This window comes from Megalopta genalis, chromosome 1 (assembly GCF_051020955.1).
Source record: "Megalopta genalis isolate 19385.01 chromosome 1, iyMegGena1_principal, whole genome shotgun sequence".
In the NCBI taxonomy this organism is placed as follows: domain Eukaryota; kingdom Metazoa; phylum Arthropoda; class Insecta; order Hymenoptera; family Halictidae; genus Megalopta; species Megalopta genalis.
Window position 1 is genome coordinate 26,323,894 of NC_135013.1, and position 20,543 is coordinate 26,344,436.

Consider the following 20,543-nt stretch of genomic DNA (forward strand, 5'->3'; position numbering starts at 1 on the left):
GTGGAAAAGCTCCGTAATGACGCGAAAACGTTTGTCCTCGCAGGAACAGCTTGCTTTCGTACGCGGCGGGTGTAATTGAGAAAACGGACGCGCACAAAGGAGGATACCGCGGTAGAAATCGAATCTGGCCGCGCGACCAGCGTAGGGTTCTTGCGTTAGATTAATGTACCACCGGCGGACCAACAGGTAGTGGTACGGTATAAGCATAAGCCGGTGCGCGGCTTACCGAGCCGTACCGAGTACATTCTATACAGGAGTAAGAGGCGTTACCTTCGGTATTTAACCGGTGTCTATAGAAACGTTGCACGTCATTCCCTTGTTGTGTACGTGCGTTGTTGCTTCGCCTTTGTGCGCCGCGTTCTACACTCCGCGAACACTGACTTTTGTCGGACCCGATCCCGATCCCGGAGCAACCTTTATTATAGCCTCTCCGATCGATTTAATGGATGTTTGGTTATACCGGCTCCGTCTAGCCACAACAATCTTTTATCGGTGGGCACCACGGTTTCACGACCTCCGCTTCGGAAGAATTAATGCAACCGCGTTAAACGACTGTGAAAGTTATTCACGCAACCGTGCGCGTTTTATATATTAGGAAACGCTTATTTCAGAGCTGGTCGAATAGGAAAAATGGACGTCTGCTTTATGACAACGATAACGGTGGTAATCTTTTATCCGCGCGCGTCAGTCTCCTGCGTCTTTGGAAAAAATAGTATTATAGTAGCGAAATATCTTTACTTTAATTGGCAGCGATAACGGTAGCAAGTCTCTGCGATTTGTTCATCGTCTTGCATTTCTTTGGAAGAACGTGCACACTTTCTAATTACTGCAAAAGATTTTTTACAAACTGTGTACATTTTATGTGTTAACATTCTTCAGGAGATAAATGATTCCCGAGTTTGAAATGTCTGAAACGGATGTTTAGCTTTTGGCATCGATAATGGTAACAGTCCTGTATCAGTTTGGACCATTTTCTCTTTCTTTGGAAGAACTAGCACAGTTCCAAATGACTGCAAAAGATTTTTACGAAATTTTACATTTTATATATTAGCATTCTTCTGGAGATAAATGATTCCAAAGTTTGAAATGTCCGAAACGGATGTTTAGCTTTTGACACCGATAATGGTAACAATCCTGTATCAGTTTGGACCATTTTTTCTTTCTTTGGAAGAACTTGCACAGTTCCAAATGATTGTGAAAGATTTTTACATTTTATATATTAGCATTTTTCAGGAGATAAATGATTCCAGAGTCTGAAATGTCTGAAACGGATGTTTAGCTTTTGGCATCGATAATGGTAACAATCCTGTATCAGTTTGGACCATTTTCTCTTTCTTTGGAAGAACTAGCACAGTTCCAAATGATTGCGAAAGATATTTGCAAACTTTTACATTTTATATATTAGCATTCTTCAGGAGATAAATGATTCCGAAGTTTGAAAGGTCCGAAACGGATGTTTAGCTTTTGGCACCAATAATGGTAACAATCCTGTATTAGTTTTCATCATCTTCTTTTTCTTTGGAAGAATTTGCACAGTTCCAAATGACTGCAAAAGATTTTTACAAACTTTTACATTTTATATATTAGCATTCTTCAGGAGATAAATGATTCCGAAGTTTGAAATGTCTGAAACGGATGTTTAGCTTTTGACACCGATAATACCAACAATTCTGTATCAGTTTGGTCCATTTTCTCTTTCTTTGGAAGAACTAGCACAGTTCCAAATGACTGCAAAAGATTTTTACAAACTTTTACATTTTATATATTAGCATTCTTCAGGAGATAAATGATTCCGAAGTTTGAAATGTCCGAAACCGATATTTAGTTTTTGGCACCGATAGTACCAACAATCCTGTATCAGTTTGCACCATCTTCTCTTTCTTTGGAAGAACTTTCACAGTTCCAAATGATTGCGAAAGCCCCTAACATTCTTCAATCGATGAATTATTGCCGGGTCGATCGCAGATGATTTCGCAGGGAATGTCCTGCAGGAACACGTCGAGGATGAATTTTTCAACTTCTTAGTGTCGCAACACGTACCTTAGACGTTCGCTGCAAGTGCAAATAGATCGCAATCTCGCCGGTAGTTCGAATCATTGTTTAGGTCTCCCTATTCTTCGGCGCGGCGAGGCGAGGCGAGGCGAGCCGCTCGATCGCTGGGAATAGGAAGATTCTCAGGTGTCGAACACGTTTCGATAATAACGATAGGAGCGCGCGGGTTGCCTGTACGCGCCGTACGTAAGCTCGCGCGAAAGAAAAGTGAAGGCGTCGTTGAGCGTCGTATCGCGGTTCCTTGAACTCCGCACGTAATCGTCGTAAGAAAGAAAGTGTGCGCAACGTGATCGGCACCCGGCACTTTCTAGCTGATCCCGATACGTGCACTTTGCCCTTGTTCCGGCCCTTCGCCGGTTCGACTTCGTTTCTCTCCACGGCCGACGTCGTCTTCGTCCGCCGATCTCGCCGGCTTTAGAAGGAACACCGAAGTTTTGAAATTCTAAAGACAGATCTCGGCAATCCGTACAGAACATTTCCAACCGTATCTAGCGATCTGCTACTTTTTTGCCCTTGATCCGAGATGCCGGAGAAATGAATCGAACAGTTTCAAATTCCTCGGTCAAAAACAAGAACCACGAGTTTCCTCTCGCATTTTCTGTACACGTTCATACCGTACCGAAGCGGTCCACTTTATTTAATGGAACCGCATATAAATTGCATAGAAGATATCTCGCCATTGATCTGCAACGCGTGGATCATTAGAGTTTTTATTAACCAGCCAAGCGCGCGCGCGCGCGCTCTCGCTCGCTCGCTCGCTCGGGTGTTTCATGGCTGCGATCGTAAACAGCGTTCACCGGGCACCGTTTTCCGCTCGGACCGATACTTTTCCAATTTTCCGTTATCCATAAGCCGATCGATCGCGTTGCACAAGGTCGATGCTGCTGCGCCTTAGCTCGCCTCGATTTTCGAAGGTGATTTTCACGCCGTTTGCCGATCGAACAGAAAGTCGGATTAATGCGGCAATGCGGCGGGACAAGTCCGCCGCGGCGGATCGCCGTCGTCGATCGACGGGCGATTTCGCTCGCGGGACTATTGACGCGTTTCTCTCCCCCCCCCGACTTCGAATCTAATTGCCGGGTAATTTGCGGCCACGATTCTTTCGCGTGCAGGAAATATCTGCTCGTAACGTCGGAGGTTCGGTCGGTGCCGATAACGTTACTCCTGGTTACCGTTTCCCGCGGATCCCGTTCCGCGCCGCGCGAATGCCAACGGATCGAAAAATCATCGTTTCGCTCGTTTATTCGCGGTATTATGTAAAAAAGCGCCTCGAGTGGCAAACATTGCTGCGATAGGGAACAAGAAAACTGCCGGCGGAACCGCGTCGTAAATTCTCGGCGCACGTTAATTACTTTGAGAGTCGCGCGCGGCTCGATCGGTTCGAGCCGGGTCGAGTCGAGTCGAGTCGAGTCGAAACGAAACGAAACGAATCGGCACTCGGTTCGCGCGCATTACGGAAACGCGAAATTTTCTATCACTTTCTCCGTGCGTGCGCTTTCGTACAATTAGCCCGACGAACCGCGCATAATTAAACGGCGAACATTCGGGGACCGAACCAGCGCTTTCTCGCGTTTCAATCCCTGTCTCGCGAGGTCCTGCCTGAATTTTAACGTGATCCTCGACGATGTGGATCCTGTTCGACTTTTCGGTAGCCGATGTAATTTTCGATTTGAGACCTGTCCGCGAATCGGCAATCGCAGACCCGACGCGAAACCGGCGCGGCAGAGTGGAAGCCGCGAACGATTTTTCTGGCTCGGTTAACACGCGTGAACACGGCAGTGGTTGGCAAAGGTCACTGACACGATGCTAGCGGACCGCGAAACTCACTTTCGACTCGAGGAGGATCGAAGGTAGCCTCGATCGATCCTCGTACGCCGCGCGCGAACCAAATGGAACGAGACGGCGCACGGCTGTCCCATGGGGACGGAGAAAGTGACAGTGTCGAATTAACCGGGCATCCCTGTGTTTAGCATAGAGAGAACCGTTCGACGTTGTAGGAACGCTCGATCGTATCCGATTCCTAGTTATTACCGGTACCCGATCATTAAGGCACCGCGTGTCGGTAGCCGTAAAGCAGGGAACGGATCAACGAGGTACGCTGGCTTTTCTCTTATCTTCGTTTATCTCCGATCTTTCTGTTTGTCCCTTTAGTCGCGCTCTGGTCGCCGTACGAAGTTCTACCCGGAAAATAGTAATAAACGATTGAAGTGCCCGCAACGCGATTTACACCGCGTAATAAATTACTTGCTCGTCGATAAGGTTTGCACCTACCTCGAGAAATGTCCCGGAAAATTAGCTGGATCTATCGCGCGGATTCGCTCGGGCTTCGCTTCGTGTCTCTCGGTTAGATCCGCGTTCGTGTTCCATCCGTGTTCACCCATTTAATTACTATCGTTCGCGCAGGTTCGCGCGCCATTCTCTCCGGCGCTCGGTATGAGTCAACCGCCGGCCAGAGACAAAGAGTAACCCGGCATATACGATATCGTTTTGCGGTGGCCGGTAATGCACGACGTTTCTACCGACGAATGTAATTTCCGGCATGCTCATATTGGATTGACCCATTTCGTTCGCGCGCCACACGCTCAGCCACGCCGCGCCGCGCCGCGCCGTCGTCGCGTGTATGCAACTTCTTGCCGGTTGATTTGATCTTTCCAACGAGCACACCGAGGCGAACCGGCCCGGCCGATCGTTGTAAAAAGTCACTTGCAAATGAGTCGATTAAACGCGCACCTGGAGAAAAAGTTGGTCTCTCTCTCTCTCTCTGTTCCTTGCTCTTAACGCGCGACACGATTTTTAATGCCTCGATTACGCGGGCAAATTGCTCGGCCTGTGTACCTTCATGGAACTTATTAAATAATTATCGACCCTGGCTAACCAATTACGAATCGACTCGAACGATCTCGCTGCGACCGGGCTGACACAACGGTGGCCTGGGAATTCGCTCTACGCGACTGAAATGATTTTAGCGTTGTTTCGAGATTTATTTTATTTATTATTTTATTCGTCTCGATGCCAGATAGGATATTATATTTTTTAGGTATATTTTTGTTGCAAGTTTTTATATTCTAATGTGCAGAAGAATGAATACATACATTATATAGGGTGTCCCAAAAATGTCTCGTAATCTGGAAATGGCGGGTTCCTCGGATCATTTGAAGCAACTTCTTCCTTTACAAAAATGTTCTCCGAGGCACCGTTAACGAGTTATTAACGAAAAACAGTGACCAATAAGAATCGAGTACGGCTGACGCGAGGCGGCCCAGCCAACCAGCGCACGAAGCCTAGTTCCGCTCATTGGCTCGGTCGCCTCGCGCCAGCTCGCCTCTCATTGATCACTGTTTTTCGTTAATAACTCGTTAACGGTGCTTCGGAGAAAATTTTTGTAAAGGAAAAAGTTGCTTCAAATGACCTGAGGAACCCGCCACTTTCGGATTGCGAGACATTTTTGGGACACTGTGTATATACGTACAACTTTTGTTGGACATATTTTTTTGCCGGATCATCGGAAATGCCCGAAAAATCGTGGCTTGTTTTCAAATTGGATGCGTGCGTTCAGGGACGAGTGCGCTCGCTGCCGCTTCACTGCTTACCCGGCCGTCGAAATACCGTTGACATCTATTTGTTAAGATTATTCTACACGCGAAGGTTTCCAGAGGTTGCGTCCAAACTTGATCGTATCCTCTTCTTAGCAGTTGTTCGAGCTTTCACATAGAAAGGTGGTCTGTTGCTTACAACTCTTTATAATTTTTTTTAAAACTTTTATCAAAGTTGGAATTATTATTTTGACTCTATTTGAAACCGCCATTAACCCTTTGCATTCGAGTGGTGACTCTGCTGCACCACTAAAATTGTTACATCACGTTCTAAGATAATTTTGATATTATCAAAGTTTAGATATAAAAAATTGTTAAAAGTCTAACTGTTGTATGAGTCATTTAGTCATGAGACTAAATTTCATATGTATAAAATGCACTTTGTCATGTAAAATGGAAATACCATAAGTCAAAAAAATTAATTTAGATTTACAGTTAAAATGGCTTCGAGTGCAAAGGGTTAAAACCTGCATTCTAATATTTTATAATTGATGTGCAACACGTTTAATTTCACTTTGAACAGCACACTCTGCACAGAATCACATAAAACGAATGATATTTTGGATTTGGGAGGTTTAAAGGGTTATCACTCTACTGCGGATTTCATGCAGTTATAACAAAATTGGGTAGCTGCAATTTAAAGTAATGAAAAGATTAAAGCAATTTAACAACGTCGATGCATTATTTTCGATCGCTTGAAATGATTGAAGAAAGAACGAATATTCTATTTAGTTTCCATTTTTTTCGAATAAATGGAGGCAGTTTTTCGTTTGCACGAAAATCCGCAGTATAGCAAACAATTTTACTTCGATGCATTATTTTTGCTCGCCTAAAGTGATTAAAGAAACAATGAATATTCTACTTATTTTCTATTTTTTAGAATGGATGAAAGACAGTTTTTCGTTTGCACGAAAATCCGCAGTATAGCAAACAATTTTAGTTCACTATAGCAAACTTGAAACACTTAATGTTGGAAACGCAAAGCAAATTCCCAGATCACGTTGTGCTTTTCGTACGAGTTTGCTCGAAGTCAGTTTTCGCAAGCACATAGATCGCTTCGATTTCATCTGACGGTTGTAGGATTCCGTCGATTCGCCGACATCTTATTGTGCCCCGGAAATCGTTGAACCGGTTCGATCGGAGAACCGTGTTCGAAATTGTTCGCGCATCCTCCGAGCCGGCTAACGATCACCGGGCGCGGTAATTAGACTCGAGCGGATTCATTCGTGAGATTGCGAATTTCAGATCTCATTCTGCTCTGATTGTCAGAGTCACGCAGCCGTACACTCGCTAATAATGTGACAGTCGGAACGCAGCCACGGTAAACAGTCCACTATTTTATCACGCTTGACCGCGACCGAGAACAGAACACATGTATCTGCTGGAAAAATAATTTAAGACCGCCTACTCGTCGTTAACTAGGAGAACTTATGCCTCTTGCCATCGATTATTCGTGCCAGCTTTTTTAGTCTTCTCTTCTTTCGCCGCCCATATCGTCGGCTTTCCATCGGGCGAGCGGTTTTACGTTTCCAGTTTTCTACCTGGTGCCGTGCGCCTAATCCGTCTAAAACCACCGCGATAAGGATTAGGGTAGTAACCGAAATTCCTCTTTTCCCGGAGATTCGCGCTCGGACGTTTACGAGAACCGATAAAACGGCGGACGGGTTTACGATTTAATTATTTAACAGCCGCTTCTGGGACTACGTTCCTACGGCTCTAAAACAGTTTCCATCGTTATCGCCCGCGGAATTTCTTTAATTCACGCCGCATACCGCGGCGGTCCGTCGAACGGGAATAGTTGAAATCATCGCCGGGAACAATTAACAATGGAAACCTCGAGTCCTTCTGAGCAAAGGCGACCGGCAGATGGTCGATAAGACGTTTCGGTTTGCTCGCCGTGGAAAGAAAAGTAGGTTGCGGGATACGACGCCGTGACGTCGCGACGGTGGTCGCAGAAGGTCGTCTCGATTATATGAAAACTGCTGGAAGCCCGCGGAATTTTCAGGAAGTGATTCATGCCTCGAAGTCTCCGCAACGGCGAGCTTTCACCGGTCGCTCGACCGCTCGCTCGCTTGCGTCACCTTCGGGGCAGGTGACGAGCCGTGACCGATCGTATTTAAGACTGTTTAATCGACTGTCTTTACGGGGTTAAGGGTCTCCCGGAGTTCATGGGAAAGATAGCTCGTTCTTAAAGAATTCTCTTGCAACTTTGCCCTTGAAACGGTGGAACGGAACGATCGAGATTCGTTCGAAAGCACGGCGTAAGGAGAGGTTGTCGGACCACGGTTATCCGCTCTTCAAGTTTCTGCGACGCTAACAGTTTACTTCCACGAGCTCCCGCGAGAGCTGCTAGTGAGTCATCGTCGCACATCGACGGTGATTTTGTTTGCATAAGTGCGATGCTATACCATGTAGAGGATACCGCAGAGTTGGACATGATTCGCATAACATCTCGAATAAATTCTTTGAATAAAATTTAATTAGAACAATATTTGGAATGAATTCTTTGAATACAATTTGATTCGAGCAATATTTCGAATAAATTCTGAGAATCAAATTTGATTCGAGCAATACTTCGAATAAATTCTTTGAATAAAATTTGATTCGAGTAATAGTTCGAATCAAATTTGATTTAAGTAATATTTCGAATAAATTCTTCGAATAAGATATTATTTGAAAAATATTTTCAATAAAATCTTCGAATAAAATTTTGTTCGAGTAATATTTCGAATAAATTCATTGAATCACATTTTATTCGAGCAATATATTGAATAAATTCTTGGAATAAAATTTTATTTGAACAATATTTCGAACAAATTCTTCGAATAAAATTTAATTCGAGCAATATTTCGAATAGATTCTTCGGATAAAATTTTGTTCGAGTAATATTTCGATTAGATTCTTCGAATAAAATTTGATTTGAGTAATATTTCGATGAAATTCTTCGAATAAGATTTTATTCCAGTAATATTTCGAATAAATTCATTGAATAAAATTTGATTCGGAGCAATATATCGAATAAATTCTTCGAATAACATTTTATTCGTGTAATATTTCGAATAAATTCTTTGAATAAAATTTAATGCGTGCAATATTTCGAATAAATCCTTCGAATAAAATTTAATTCAAGGAACATTTCGAAATATTATACGAATAAAACATGATTCGAAGAATTTTCACTCGAAATATTACTCGAATCAAATTTTATTCGAAGAATTTCATCGAAATATTTCTCGAATAACATTTCGGTACAAAAAGTGCATTCTTATAATGCCCACCTGAGAGGTACCGCGGAGACAATAGAAACTCTCGGCGAAGTACTCGAGTCTCAGCAGAGCTCACCTAGCGAACTCCGTCAGAAATGAACGTTCAAGATCGCAGGTGTAGACACGAAGTCGGTCCACGTCCCCTTGTCCCCCCTGTTCGAAACGTGCCGTTATTTTACACCGACCATGCGGCGGTATCTTAAACTTTATTAACATACACGAGTAATGATTTTACAACGGAGGGCTGAGAGCAGCCTCTCGAAGAAGCCTCGCAAATGAATAATTTCGCGGAGCGCGCGGTCTCGGTCTTTCCAGGATCAACAATGCGAGCCGTTGCCGAGCCGCATGCTCGAAGACATTGTGAAACCATCCGCTGCACCGGAGGATAGGAAACACTTTCAGGCCCGGCTTTATCGGAATCGTCGGTTGTAAACGTTTCCACGACGTGCATCGTCGTTAATGCGGGTGCTTGCGCAACGAGCGTTGTTCCATTCCGATTGTTTTTTCGGTGAAAATTGCGCCACGTCCGAACGACCATCGACGCTCCGTTAAATCCGCGAACGTCTTTTCCAGCTTCAGTAATGTCTCCCTAATTGTCGCCCAAATTGTGCAGAAAAATAGACAACCTGGGAAGAGGAGATACGATTATTCGAGCCTTGCAGCTTGTTTTTATAATCGTTGGCAATCGATAACCATAGAAGAAACGAGCCACAAGGCTCGAACAATCGTATCTCCTCTTTCAAAACTGTCCATTTTTGAGGACAATCCGAGCGTCAATTAGAGAGACATGTATGTACTTCCGAGGGAATATTGTTCTCGGGTAGGACTTCAGATTTACCGGAGCTTAATGGAAAAGGCAGCGGTCGATTTAGTCGGCGGATCGCGCAACTGTGAAAAACAGATCGATGGCAGAGTTGACCGGGCGAAGAAACCCGTCGGTCTGCGAGCTGTTTGTTCCGCTGCGTGCGAAACTGCACGGGAAATCGGGTTAAAGGAAGTCTGTCGTGGAGATCGAGGTAACAGACGACGTTCGAACGACGTCAGTGTGACCGATATAGCTTCAAAACGCCTTACGTCTCGCGGTTACGGTGTTGCGCAACGCTAAGGTAGATTAACAAGCGTAAGGTTTCGTCCGGATTTCTGGGATTCCATTCACGGCGAACGCGGAACGGAATCGTTTCGGCGGCGTGTCCTTGTCTCCCCGGTGTCTTAATTACCAACGATATTTGTCCGATAGCGTCGCGCTATAATTTTGCCAATTATCCCCGAGCGTCCTTCGGCGATCGTTTCTATTCTCACGAAAAACCCGAATATCCTCGATCGATCGAGATCGCTGGCGGCGACGTCATCCTCGAGTCCTCGGTCCCGTTGATCCTGTAAGACACAGTTTCGCAGAACCGCGGTTGTATCACCGCGGGAATTACAATCACGATGTTGCGTTGATTGCATCGCGTTCGATCGCGTCGTAATTCAGATCTCTCGGATGAACGACGAGAGATCCGACGATTAGAAATTCATGAATTCATACGGACGGAAATCAAGCTGGAACGAGTGCTTTGAATTATGTAATTCAATTACTAATTGAATAATTATGTAATCGCGGCACGATGGTGCAGCTGGATCGCGGGGCGATCCAATTAGCACGGCCGCGCGCCGGAGAGATTGATCGGAGGGATGGGAATCTCTCTCACCTAATCGACGATGGCGTCCAAGTGTCGCATCTGCTCGCAGTACTTTCTCAGTCTCTCGATCCCTTCCTCTCTTCGTTGGCAATAACGATGCTCCCAGGCGTCCAGGAGACGGTCGTAGTACCTCTCCACCTCGAAGAATCTCAGATACGGATAGGTGGACTGCGCGGGGAAGATCTTCTCGAAGTTCCCGATCTGGGCCAGCTCGTCCTCGTACCGAATCAGCTGTCTGATGTCGTCTCTGGTCAACGTCTCCAGGATTTGATCGAGATAGTCCTCGCGTTTCTGCACCGCGTTGATCTCGTTCTGCTTCGTCTTCTCCGTGAGGCTCAGCGACATGCTGTAGAGCTTCGAGTCGTGCCCGATCGAATCGTAATTCTTGCACTTGGCCTTCGCCGATGTTGTCTGCGCGGTCTTCGGGATCTGGTAGCCCGCCATGTTCAACACGTTCCTGACCAGAGGACCCTGCAGCAGTTTTTTATTATTATTTAATTATGTTTACAGAAACGTGGACGTATCATTCGCAATGGAACAGATCGACGAAGCAATGATACTATTAACCCTCTGCACTCGAAGCCGTTTTAACTGAAAATAAATAAAATTACTTTTCTGGCTCGTAGTGTTTACATTTTATATGGCAAAGTGCATTTTATGCACGTAAAATTGAATCCTGTGATTCATGCAACGGTTACACTATTAAACTTTTGCACTCGAGTGGCGACTCTGAGGCACCGCTAAAATTGTTACATCACGTTCATCGTTACATCAACTTAGATATAAAAAGATTAAAAGTCTAACTGTTGTACGAGTCACAAGACTCAATTTCATGTGCATGAAATACACTTTGTCATATAAAATGGAGATACTATAAGTCAGAAAAGTTAATTTAGATTTACAGTTAAAACGGCTTCGAGTGCAAAGGGTTAACAATTTTTTAAATTTAAGCTTTGATGATATTGAAATTATTTTGGAACGTGATATAAGATTTTTAGCGGTGCTTCCGGGTCACCCCTCGAGTGCAAAGGGTTAACACGTTAACTAAACTAAAAAACACGCGAAATCAGGACAACTTGTTTAACAATATAACAGTAGAGTGGACGAGATTTGTTGCAGCAAATTCTTTCGTAATTCTGTCGCATCTTGTAAATCCTGAGAAAATTTAGCGTGCTGAATAGATTGAGATAAAGATTAGTTTTCAAGTTCGACGAAAGAATTCTGTCAGTTAAATATGACCGACGAGGCATATGACCGACGTAAAAATTAAACATTCTTTTCAAGTTACAATGAAATTCAGAGAAAAATTCCTAACAGTACAGTAAAGTTTCCCTAATTGACACTCATATTGCGCACAAAAATGGACAATTTCGGAAGAAAAGCTACGATTATTCGAGCCTTACAGTTAGTTTTTATAATTACCGATTGTCAACAATTATGAAAACAAGCCGCGAGACTCGAATAATCGTATCTCCTCTTCCCAAATTGTCCATTTTTGTGCACAATTTGGGTGACAAATAGGGAGACATTACTGTATTGAGATTTCTTTTTATTATCGAGCACGGAGTTCGCAAACTATTTCGATTCCTTTTTAATAATTCGTTGCAACTGTACCGGCAGAATTTTATATAGAAGAAAGGCAAAAGAATGTGCAAATACCATAATTTTTCTTTAAGAGTTGGAAGCAGTTTATATGGGGTTTTTAAACTTTAGGGACGGGACTCGTCATTTCCACTTTTAAGGAACTAAAATATTATATAAAATTATTCTGGAATCCGTCTACTGTCCTCGTGGTCTCGCACTCGACCCATTGATTTTAATTCGTTGCAACTGTACCGGCAGAATTTTATATAGAAGAAAGGTAAGAGAATGTGCAAATATCATAATTTTTCTTTAAGAGTTGAAAGCAGTTTATATGGGGTTTTTAAACTTTAGAAGCGGGACTCGTCATTTCCACTTTTAGGGAACTAAAATATTATATAAAATTATTCTGGAACCCGTCTACTGTCCTCGTGGTCTCGCATTCGACCCATTGATTTTAATTCGTTGCAACTGTACCGGCAGAATTTTATATAGAAGAAAGGTAAGAGAATGTGCAAATATCATAATTTTTCTTTAAGAGTTGAAAGCAGTTTATATGGGGTTTTTAAACTTTAGAAGCGGGACTCGTCATTTCCACTTTTAGGGAACTAAAATATTATATAAAATTATTCTGGAATCCGTCTACCGTCCTCGCGGTCTCGCATTCGACCCAGTGATTTTTGTCGAAAATTACCTTGATGATGGTGTCGAGCGGGGAGTCCGTGTGCAAGGACGGCAGAATGTTGACTTCGAGCAGCCACGGCTTGAAATTCTCGTCGAGCAGCACGTCGAACCCGTAGAGCTCGTAGCAGGAGTATCTGGAGGTTAGGCACTCCGAAATGGCGGCGTTCATGCTCGACTCAGCGGCTATCAGGGTCTTCACCACGATGTCCTTGATCTTGCGCCACAGCTCGGTCGCGTCCACGCCTTCCTCTGCCAAATGGCCCCACAAATTGCCGAACGACCATTTGTGGGCTCGCAGCGCGTTCAGGCCGTCGTTCATCACGTAGCCGGGGTTCAGCTTGTTCACGCTGGTGTTTGTCAGGTGCATGCACTTGTCGCTTAGATTCACGCCGCGTATGTACCTGCAACCGTTCCGTAATAAGAGCCGGATCGTCGTATTAGAGTTAACTCGGCGGTTACCTGACCGAGGCGAACCGGACCAGGCCCTCCTTGTAGATGTAGATCCTCGTCGGATTGATGCTCGTCACGAGAACGTAGAGCCGCAGATCGAATTTGGAGCCGTTGATGAGCCTCGGCCTCGAGATGTAACGCTGCACGATCATCGAGTGCCACTTCGGAATCTCCCACCACTGATTGATCACTTTAATACCCTGGCCGCGACCCGAGGTCGGCGGCTTCACGATCCACGTGCCGCCGACACGGTACTTCTGCCACACGTATTCGAACTTGTGGATCTCCCGCGGCAGGATATAGGTGCGCGGCATGAAGCTGTACTCCTTCTGGCCGAACTTCTTCATCATTTTGCTCAGGTTCGTCCAGAGCAGGTCCTTGTTCCCGAGATTGTACGAGCCTGGGATGCTGTTCACCTGGGACAGAGATTCGTCGATCCAACGAGATTTTTGTACGATTTGTCACCTGATACAGTAATCTCTCCCTAATTCGAGTTCAGATTGCAAAAATTAGGAAGACATTACTGTATCTGTTTCTCCTCTAAACTGACAATCCTTTGGAACCCTTTGGAACAAATCCAGGCCACGCTGAATGTCAAATTATTTTGGCTTCAGAGTCGTCGTGATTGGTCGTCATGATTCGCGGATTGTTTTGATTTTTATTTATTTATTTGTTCGTGTATACAGATAAGAAAGAAGAAGGAATGTTTGTTACAGAAGAAGAAATAAATTGGAAGAGATTTTATATAGCTGTCGCACGAGTACAATAATAAATCGAATATACAGGGTGCCCCGAAAATGTCTCGCAATCCGGAAATGGGAGGTTCCTGGGGTCATTTGAAGTAACTTTTTCCTTTGCGAAAATTTTCTCCGAGACTTCGTTTACGAGTTATTAACGAAAAACACTGACCAATAAGAGGCGAGCTCGGCTGGCGCGAGGCGACCGAGCCAATGAGCGGAACTGGCTGGGCCGCCTCGCGTCAGCCGTACTCGATTCTTACTGGCCACTGTTTTTCGTTAATAACTCGTAAACGAAGCCTCGGATTGCATTTTCGCTAAGGAAAAAGTTGCTTCAAGTGGACCTCAGGAATCCCGTACTTTCGGATTGCGAGACATTTTTGGGACACCCAGTATGTACGTATAAATGTAATAAAAGGTAGGAAGAAAAGTCAGAAAAATTGTAGCGTAAACAATAAGTATATAAGTATATAAGTAAAAATGCATAGTGCAGAAAAATATAATAGATCGGAAATTTTGTGCACTTATGACAAAATTGAGCAGTTGCAATTTAAAACAGTAGAAAGAATAAAAGAATTCTAAATATCGAGGTACACTAATGTCTCCCTAATTGACGCCCAAATTGTGCACAAAAATGGACAATTTGGGAAGAAGAGATACGATTGTTCGAGTCTTGCAGCTCGTTTTTATGATTGTTGACAAACAGTAACTATAAAAAATAAACCGCAAGGCTCGAATAATCGTATCTCCTCCTCCCAAATTGTCCATTTTTGTGCACTCTCTGAGCGTCAATTAGGGAGACTTTACTCTACTACTTTGAACCTATCGAAATGATCAAAAAAAGGACAAACCTCCTACACAGTTTCTGATTCTAATAAATTAACGCAGACAATGCACGTTCTCACGAAAATCCGCAGTCCATTTATCAACGAAGAAGAACCCGAAGATGAACCCAAAAATACAAAGTTCCCGGAAAGTTTGACGGGATCCTGGCCTTCGGCCAAAAATATCACCGATCACTGTGCGGCGATCAGCAAGACTACTCACCTTTTGATAGTTCTTCAAACGTTGATACTTGGAGATGTCCCTGAACGAGGGGTACCAAACGGCGGACCAGTCGCTGTACTGGTTGACGATGCGATAACCAGAGTTCAGGATGATCTTGACGAGGATCCTGGGCATGGTGTTCGTGCTCTTCCATTGCAGAAGATGATTGAGGTCTTTGGACAGCTTCTTGGCGCGGTTCTCGTGGCTCTGGAAGAGGATGTACGGCGGCACGTGTGGGAAGAGGCTGTGCCTCATGGGCAGCGGAGCCTCTAGCTTCCGATCGCCGTCAGCCCCTTCGTCGAAGAGGACCTCGTCGCGGATCTTCGGCTGGATCGGGGCCCGACGGTCGGTCTTGTTCTTGGCCGTTCTGCCAGAACCGATCCTGTTCGAACCGGACCTGGGCTTCGAGCTGGTCGGTTTCGCATTGTCGATCAGCGCGGCGTTGTTCGCGGCGAGGAACGCCCTCTCCGTGAGCTCCGCGTAGAGAAGCCATTCCTCGTCCAGGTCCAGGTCGATCATCCCGCCGAAGGTGGAGGTAGAGGCGCACCGATGGCAAACGCTTTCGATCGGAGCAGGCTGGCCAAAGTCAGCCGGCATCGTGGTCCAGAAATACTGGTCAATTTCCCGGTCATCGTCGGTTCCGCGATCGCTCGAGGAATTTCTAACCGACGCCCATGATCGAGGTTGTCGCGCCGGTCTGCACCGAAGTTGCCCCGGGGGAGGAGGCCTGTTATCGAACACGCCTAATCGAACCGCATACAAGGTGTCTCGTTCGTCTCCCGAAAATACGAGCCGGCTCGAGGGAGAGACGATCCTCTTCTCTCTCTCTCTCTCTCTCTCTCTCTCCGGTCACGCTCGGCTCGGCTCGCCGATTAGATTCGCGGGGAGTGTAACAGCCGCCATTAAATCAGTTTCTGTTCGGCCATTTGGTATCGGGTCGGCCGAACAATGCCGCGATTGATCCGGCAGAGGAGAAGAGCCTTTCCGCATTTGCGTGCCACGCCGGCGTTTATCTTCCACCCCGCCGCGCCGCGTCTACTCGCGCTACGAAGACGCGCTCGCAACGCGGGGGTAAACACGCGGATGCTTTACGCGCGTAACACGCTTCCACCAGCCCTGTCTCTGGTTTAGTGTTCCGTTCGTGTAGAAGCGCGCCTGTGTCCGATGCGATTCGCACGCATGCCGCGGGATATCGCGGCTCGGAGTTAGGCTGCGTTTACACTGCCGCGGCGCCGCGCCGCGCCGATGAATCCTCTCGGAATATGATCTTTAAATCTGCCGAGATATTCCCGACGTATGTATGCAAACGACGTGTTGAAAAACCTAGCTGCCGTAACAGTCCGTGCAAATAAACAGGAAGTTCGCGCGCCTGTTTTTCAATGTTGTCGCTTCGATGCCCGCACGAAGAACGAACATCCATCAATGTACGTCACGTATGCTTGGAGACCTTTGATGAGAAGCCATTCGGAGATGAACATTAGAATTTGTCGAGCTTTACGGGTAGTGCTGCGTCAACGTTTCGTAGACAGCTGTTCAGGGACATCCTCTATGGAATTCTGTTCGTTTCGTTGATTTGCTCGTGCTTGAACCGAATATCGTAGCTTGCCTTTGCGTTTCTTTTTCCTGCTTCAAGAATTCTACATTGCAAATGTGAGCCGTTTCTGTGATTTATTATTTTTATGCGAATGTGTTCTCTCTTTCTCTCTCCCTCTCTTTTTCTCTTTCTCTCTCTCTCTCTCTCTCGGTTGACACGTTTAACACGTTAAGCGTCGTACGAATATCGTGTTTTGATAATACCTATGAATTCTTAATCATTGATTAATTAATACTAATTGATTTTCCAGATTATTTAAAATTTATTTAGATACGAGAAGATAATTTTTATAATTTTATATCGCCAGTCACCGGTGACCAGGGCTGGGAAAAGATCGATTTTCGGTATAGCAATTGCACTATAAATATTTGTATCTTCTCGTGCAATACAAAATTTGTAGAATAAACTGTTTTTTAAATAGTAGATGCATATGGATACCAGTTAAATATATTTGAAATGTTATTTTCACATATAACTATCATTTCAAAAAAAAGTTCGTTTGCCAAATTCTCTATTACATGAGAAAATAAAAATATTTACAGTCTATTTACTATTTCAAAAATCCATTCTTTCAATGTAAAGAAAATATCAAATTTATTAAAGTATGTTAAATATTAAATTTTTATTGTGCACAGTTATTGAAATATTTATAGAGGGGACACAGTAACTGAAGCATGGTATTCAGGGAGGGAGCACAGTAACTGAGACACAGTAGCCGGTCTTTGTAGATCATAGTCGCACAGTAACTGAGGCACAATAGCTGGTCTTTATAGATCATAGGCGCACAGTAACTGGCTCCAAAACTTTCTTTTCTCTTCCTCCTAATATCCAAAGAAGATTAGACACTTTCGTCACGGGCAAATTGATATCGACAAAAGAAACCTTGAAATTTACTTTTAGGTTCCTAAGAAATGCCAATTAAATTGCTAAAGTTGCGTTCAGCAGCAGAAGCTCTGCAAGTCCGCAAACAGGGCACAATAATCGGGCCCCTCCACCCCAATTTCCGCGGAATCGTGTTCGAGTGTAAACGTGGCCTAAACAGCCTGTCGCGGTCGCTCGCTCGCCTGTCTCCAGGCGAGGCGATCCGCAAATAGGCCTATCGTTCTCGTATGTATAGCTCCGCTCGAGTGTCCGGGCTCTAATGGCGATGCTGCTCGATGCTAATTTGATTCCCGTGTAGCGCAATCACAGGCCTGATTGTCGATGTTACGCGCATCACGCGCATTCCTGCGTGCGCGCTGGCCGCGTTTTCCATCTTGCACGATTAATTGTCGGTCGTGCGTGGCCGGGCCGAGCCGGGCCGGGCTAGGCCCGATCGACCGTTCCCTCCTGCCCCTCCGATCCCTCTGCTACCCCATGGTACCCTCTGGTCCCTCCGGTGCCGGTGGTTCTCGCCGCGAGAATGCTGGAATGCGCAACGTTCCCGTGTCTCTAATCTCCGGCGTACACAATGCCCGGACACAGAACCGACCAGAGTGCCGAGAGAGCTCTCCGACCGGCACAGAATGTAATACGGCGCGATACCAGATATAACGTGCATTTACATACACGATCCAAGAGCGATCCGCCGGATCGCGCTCGATCGCGCCATTCCGATCCGCTCTTCCGGCAACCAGGGCCCGCTTTCCCTCCGACTCTTGCCTCTTCTTCCATCATCGCCGAATCTCTCACTGGGCAGCACAGATATCGGGCAACGTGTTCGCCTCGAGATACACCCAGCGATTCTCTGGTTGCGAGGAAAAACGCTGCAGTCTCGACAAATTTTAATTGATTTAAATTCGTCGATCGAACCGTTCCAAAAATTTCATAGACTCGCGGATACAGTGATTTCTCCCTCATTCGCGCACAGATTGCGCACAAAAGTGGACAATTTGCGAAGAGGAGATACGATTAATATGCAATTATGTAGTTGTTGAAACTGTAGAAGCGAACTGCAAGGCTTGAATAATCGTATTTCCGCTTCTCAAATTGTCGATTTTTGTGCGGTTTTTAGCGCGAATTAGGGAGAGATGACTGTATTCGCGAGAATACAGTGATTTCTACCTAATTCGCGCTCCGATTGCGCAGAAAAATGGACAATTTGGGAAGAGAAGATACGATTATTATGCAATTGTGTAGTTGTTGACAATAGGTAACTGTAGAAACGAACTGCAAGGCTTGAATAATCGTATTTCCGCTTCTCAAATTGTTCATTTTTGTGCGCTTTCTCAGCGCGAATTAGGAAGAAATGACTGTATTCGCGAGAATACAGTGATTTCTCCCTAATTCGCGCTCAGATTGCGCACAAAAGTGTACAATTTGCGAAGAGGAGATACGATTATTATACAATTATATAGTTGTTGACAATCGATAACTGTAAAAATGAACTGCAAGGCTTGAATAATCGTATCTCCACTTCTCAAATTATCGATTTTTGAGCGCGAATTAGGGAGAAATCACTGTATTCGCGAGCCTATGAAATGTTTAGAACATTTCGATCAACGCGTTAATTAAAAATTTGCATACTATTGCATAATGCAATTTGAAACACCGCTCATACGAAGCATTTAATGATCAGCGGACCGCGAATTTTTATGCAAAATAAAAATTGCGTCAATTGCAAGAAATAGACGTTGAACAGCACGTCCTCTCTTTCCATAATAATTTAAAATAGATTAACAATAATTCCCAAACATTTCGAAACTCTTGATATTCTCGCTACTTCGAACTCGATACAGGAAAACTCGTTTCCCGTACGTTCTAATCGTTTTCGACACCCGCGCAATTTTCGGACTGCAAGCAGCGTGGGAGAGTTTCGAGAGTCCGAGCGGTCGCCCGATGTCGCGCGATCGTTTTTCTGGCGACGCGACGCGGCCGTTCCGCGTGTGCGTGCGCGTATGGAAGTTTGCGAAATCACGAGCGCGGGAGTGCAGAACGCGGTACGAGGAATAGTTCGCGGCAGATAAAGAACCGAGAGGGTTTCCGAAAAAGAAGCGGATCGGGACCGCCGATTTCCGATGCGTTCGCGGAGCCTTCGACTGGAGGGGGTCGAATCGGAATCGCTTGTATCGCGACATCGCTAATGCATCGTGTCGCGGGTACAGAACGCGCGGCCGTGGATGCACTGCAGAATTACGAGACCGGCGAGCAGCCGCGCCGCGGAATTCCCTTCTGCTTATGGAAGCGCTCGCTCGGGAACCCTCGGGGACATCGAAAGAATCGGCGGGGCGCACAATGCGACCGTCAATGGACAAAAATGAAAAAATTCGCCGCTTCGTACCGATTTGCTAAAGTGTGTAAATAATCATACTTAGCGACAGAATATGTTTAAAAAATTGTGCAGCAGATTCATTTCAAGCGAGTTCTACGAGCAGATTAAGATAGATAAAAGCTTGCTTTACGAAGTTAATCTTCGTAGAAAATGATGGCCATATTATGGCCACATTATATGATCGTAATTAATCTATAGAAATTATGATATGAAATTTATTTTTATATATATATATATATATATTATTATATTATATAATAATAATAATATATATATAATAATTATTATATTTATATATATATATTATTATATTATATAATAATAATAATATATATATAATAATTATTATATTTATATATAAATAATTAAGTTCGCTTTATTTTTCCTGCGCTTCGGATAAGGTTTCAGAAACAGCGGCTCAAAATATCCTGGCTTTCTTACTCCGATATATTCGCCAGATAGTACATTTTGACATTACAAAAACTTTTCTTGCGAAAAGTTGCGATCTTCAGAGTTATTTAACAAAATATGTAGCCATAATCGATCTCAAACGATGCGATACGATCGCTACGAACTTTCAGCCACTAACGCAAAGTTAATGAAAAAA

The 20,543-nt window shown here is 44.7% G+C and overlaps 2 protein-coding genes across 4 annotated transcripts in view; one reads left to right on the plus strand and one right to left on the minus strand.

The window, feature by feature from the left end:
* LOC117220279 (uncharacterized) overlaps positions 1-20,543 on the plus strand; it is a 350,048-nt gene that overhangs the window by 2,687 nt on the left and 326,818 nt on the right. The window lies entirely within an intron of this gene.
* Positions 8,889-18,131, minus strand: LOC117220296 (tubulin monoglutamylase TTLL4). Its single transcript, XM_033470142.2, has 5 exons — positions 15,093-18,131; positions 13,318-13,724; positions 12,869-13,259; positions 10,603-11,064; positions 8,889-10,285 (listed from the first exon to the last, which is right to left on the minus strand). Exons 1-4 carry the CDS (start codon positions 15,687-15,689, stop codon positions 10,603-10,605), a joined length of 1,857 nt encoding a protein of 618 aa, XP_033326033.1. The 5' UTR covers positions 15,690-18,131; the 3' UTR covers positions 8,889-10,285.

Bases quoted from the DNA above. Each gene is read 5' to 3' on its own strand.
- LOC117220296 (XM_033470142.2), bottom strand. From the start codon at position 15,689: ATGCCGGCTGACTTTGGCCAGCCTGCTCCGATCGAAAGCGTTTGCCAT. The intron at 13,260-13,317 runs GTAACCGCCGAG...GAACGGTTGCAG, and splicing joins GTCCGGTTCGCCTCGGTCAG to GTACATACGCGGCGTGAATC. The intron at 11,065-12,868 runs GTAATTTTCGAC...AAACTGCTGCAG, and splicing joins CGCTCGACACCATCATCAAG to GGTCCTCTGGTCAGGAACGT.